The sequence below is a fragment of the Malurus melanocephalus genome, unplaced genomic scaffold (assembly GCF_030028575.1).
Source record: "Malurus melanocephalus ecotype Western Australia unplaced genomic scaffold, MMel_1.1 scaffold_267, whole genome shotgun sequence".
Lineage (NCBI taxonomy): Eukaryota > Metazoa > Chordata > Aves > Passeriformes > Maluridae > Malurus > Malurus melanocephalus.
The window spans coordinates 1,042,031-1,045,762 of NW_026623499.1; the positions used below are offsets into that span (position 1 = coordinate 1,042,031).

The 3,732-nt window shown below is 49.5% G+C and overlaps 1 protein-coding gene across 1 annotated transcript; it reads left to right on the forward strand.

Annotated features, from left to right (window-relative positions):
* Positions 1–2,691: 2,691 nt before the first annotated feature.
* On the forward strand, positions 2,692–3,489 carry LOC130579318 (outer dense fiber protein 3-like). Its single transcript, XM_057376007.1, has 3 exons — positions 2,692–2,803; positions 2,929–3,129; positions 3,356–3,489. Exons 1-3 carry the CDS (start codon positions 2,698–2,700, stop codon positions 3,487–3,489), a joined length of 441 nt encoding a protein of 146 aa, XP_057231990.1. The 5' UTR covers positions 2,692–2,697.
* The last annotated feature ends 243 nt before the right edge of the window (positions 3,490–3,732 follow it).

The window sequence follows — 3,732 nt, forward strand, 5'->3', positions numbered from 1 at the left end:
TGTGGCAACTACCTTTGTTTTGATTTCTTCTTGAATATGTTTTCACAGAGGCGTATCCACCATCTCCCATTGGCCCAGGTTTGGTCAGTGGTATGTCCATCATCCTCACAGCCAACAGCAATTGGCTCTGCTGGACATGGTGGAAGCCTCCAGAAGCTTCTCACGGGAGCCATCTTTTTGGCCCCCCCACTTCCAAAAACTGAGCCAAGCAAAACCAACACTATGCCCCACTTTATGGATGCTTCTGGGGGGCTGTTACCCTTAGGGTCCAGCTTTAATATATCCAACCCACAGAAAACCTTTCCTCTGTCACTGCTATTGGTAGGTTTCAGAGTTAGCATACCAACACCCAAGAGGGTTTTTTATTGGAATGCTTTCTAAGTCTCCGGGAAGAAAAAATGTCCCAAAAGGCTGAAGTAGCTGACCTCGGTACGCTCCAAAGCATCATCTAAACAAAACCTGATAGCTTTGCACTGATAAAGAGCACAGGGGGAAAGCAGGAGGAAAAAAATGAATGTGGAAGATTCAGGTGAATGCCACCAAGAACAAAAGAACTAGTTAAGCCCCATCAACTAGTGCTGGCATATCTAACGTAATCCAACAAGTAACACGATCAGCCAACTGCACTGATGATGTATTGACTCTTGCCAGCCTTCTCAATATCTGCCTTACCCACTGTAAGAGAGCAAGATCATTTATTGCTGTGTACAATTTTGTTAGTGTATCAAAGACTGAAAGTGATATGAAAGCTGCTGATTATACTGCGTGAGTACTTGACCAGTGGGAGAAAATGCTCTCTGCATGTGCCATTGAAGTTTAAGTGCCCTTCACTATACAAATCAGCTTGTGTTAAAGGACTCTTCTAAGCTGGTTTGCCGTTACACTGTTTAACCTCACCCATGCCATCTCCATTCAAGTCATGATTTATACACCTCAGAATGTATTTCCTGACTGGTGCTATATTAAACACAGCCCAAGGAGCATAGCAATGAAAGAAAAGCCATAAGGCTCTCAAACCACAAAACTTGGGGACTGAAAACCTTAGGGGGTCACTAAACAAAGCATAGGTAATGACTGGTATAATTAACAAAGAGTCATGAAATCTGGGGACAAGAAAATATGGTGGGGKCACTCACACTGCAAGTGTAGAAACTCACACTACTAGCACAATCAGAATAACAAAATTTAACCCTGTCCAACCTTCCCAGAGTAACACAGAAAGTGTTCATGTATTCCTGAAGCATAAACAATGAAAAGCCTCATGACCATGAATTCCCAAAACAACCTGGAGAAGTGGGCATACAAAGGGAGAAACCTGCTTGAAGACTTCAGTAGCATCTGAGGAGAGGTGCAGACACTGGGGTCCCTCAAATGGAGAGGCCAGAGAATGAAGATGACTGATAACTTTGCTCTGTCCCTCCCCTCTAATAGTAAGATTGGAGCACGGAGACCCTGGAAAAGCGTCAAGAGATACAAAGGATGAGCTGGGCATTGGACACTCTCAGCTCCCCAGCTCAGTTGAGGGGATCTCCCATTGTAAGTGGCTGCAGGCACAGATAGTGGCAGTTRCAGCTGACTCACGTTTATTCAACGCCAAAGAAGGCCGTTCTTACTTTGGTGCTTAAATAAGATTGGAAACACAGTGGCTGAGCGTGAACTGAAGSGAAGCCACATCAGTTCTTTACTGACTCCTTTACCCATCAGCAGAAGAGAATGGAAGSGCAAGGGCAAGAAGAGTGTAAAATGTGAGAACAAAAAAGAAGACTGCTTTATACTTCTGGCCCTTGGGGAGGTTGATTTCCCCGTCTGGCTAAGTGGCAATTTTCCACTCTGGCTAAGTGGCAATATTGAAAAGGTTTTCCCCAGGTTTCAAGGGAACAGGGTGGGGAATGCAGGGGACAGTTGTCAGAGGCACTCCAAGGTAGAAGCCTCTTCCAKCTCTGGCCAGCAACTGAGCCACACAAAATCCCTGTCCTCAGGCATCACTGGACTAGAAAGGGCTGTGCTGGGACTCAATGCATGGGGGCACAAGATTTCTGTGAGGACAAACTGGGGCTGTTCCCACAGGACTGAGCCGGGTCGGTGGYAGTGCCATGCCCAGCCCCAGCAGAGCCCCACAGGCAATAGGGCAGCGCTGCAGCACACACAGCTTAAGGGTCTCGACATCACAATGGGCATCTCTCATCACTGGCTGCGAATGGCCCTTTGGGATGTCACCTGATGATGGACATTGGCAATGATGGATCCACCTAGCAATGGATTATGATGTCACTTAGGAGCTGGAGTCCCTCCTTGCATCTCATGTTTGCAGTCAGTGCAAGCTCCAGCTGAGCAAGTTCACGTGTACACGTGCCAGAGGCTGCCTCGCTGCCAGGCCAGCGGTGCGCTTCGACGCTGCCGCTGGCCAGGCCAACAATTACTGCCAGAGGGCACAGCAGGGAATTTCTGCTGCATCTTTGCTTCTAAATTGCTGCYTTCCCYCYATTCMTCCTTCTCCTCCTTCTYCTCCATCTGCTATTTCTTCTTGATCTTCACTTCCCTTTCCTTCACTTCCCTTCACTTTTCTTCACTTTCTTCCGTGATGYTAGTTTCACTTTCTTCCTGCTCTGGGCTACAGGAAAGCTCTGTGCCAGGGCTGTGTCAGGCAAGCTCCTTGAGAGCTCTCCTGCTTTTCCTGTAGACTGTCCAGCCACCCGCATGGAGGGACCCTGGGTGGGCAGCTGGAGGCCTCATCCCCGACGGGGCCCCATCCTTGCAGAGTTTGCCACCCCGGGTCCCAAGTACTGGCTCCCTGGTTCAGTAGGTAAATCAGCTGTCACTGGAAGGTGGTGGCAGCCGGAGGCACAGCACTCCTCTTGCTTCCACTTAGAAGCTGCCTTTCCCTGCCAAGTTGCAGGCACACGCCCTTTCACTGGCTCTTCTTCCCAGGTCACACAGCTCATGATCCCACCAAATACAGAGCCCCCGCATACTCATTTAGAGGGACCAAATGTCCCACTGAGGAATCCTGCTCACCTGGTCCCCGCTACTTCATTGATCCATTAATCACCAAGACTGGGAAGCAGCTGGCTCCATCAGCACAAGTGACTTCCCGTCCCAAGACCAAGATTACGGTCACCCCTGGACCCAGTGAGTTGCATTTCTGCAGCCCTTCTTCCAGATCAGACRTGCACACCCTACTGTTTCCCTGTGCCATTGAGGGGGGCACAAAAGCCTCAGCTCATACCTTGAAGGAACTTCAGGGAGCTCCAGACAGAAAACAAACCAGGCTGCGCTTCTCTTCCCGACCTCTCTCCTTCAGCTTGAGGTTAGGTCCCCAGGTTTTCTTCTTCTCTACCCTCCTTCTTTCACCCAGGTGACTACACCACACAAACTGCAAACAGAATCGTCTACTACTCCGCACCGGTGCATAGCATGGTCTCCCGGCCCAAGGACTTAAAATCCTTCCAAACACCAGGTAYGGGAACTYGGGGAAACAAACACCCTTGAACCCTGCATTTCCTCCAGCGAATGTCTGCAGCTTCTTCGACAGGCTAGCAAAAAGCCAGGCAGCAGGACACAGTGTGCACTCAGAAGCTGCCGGCTGTCCCAGAGCCCCAAGTTCTCCCATCTCACGGAAAAGCCAGCAGCTCTGGCTTCCAACAGCCAGACCACATCACATGTAACACATCACATGCAGCACACCACATGCAGCATACCACATGCAGCATACTACATGTAACACACTACATG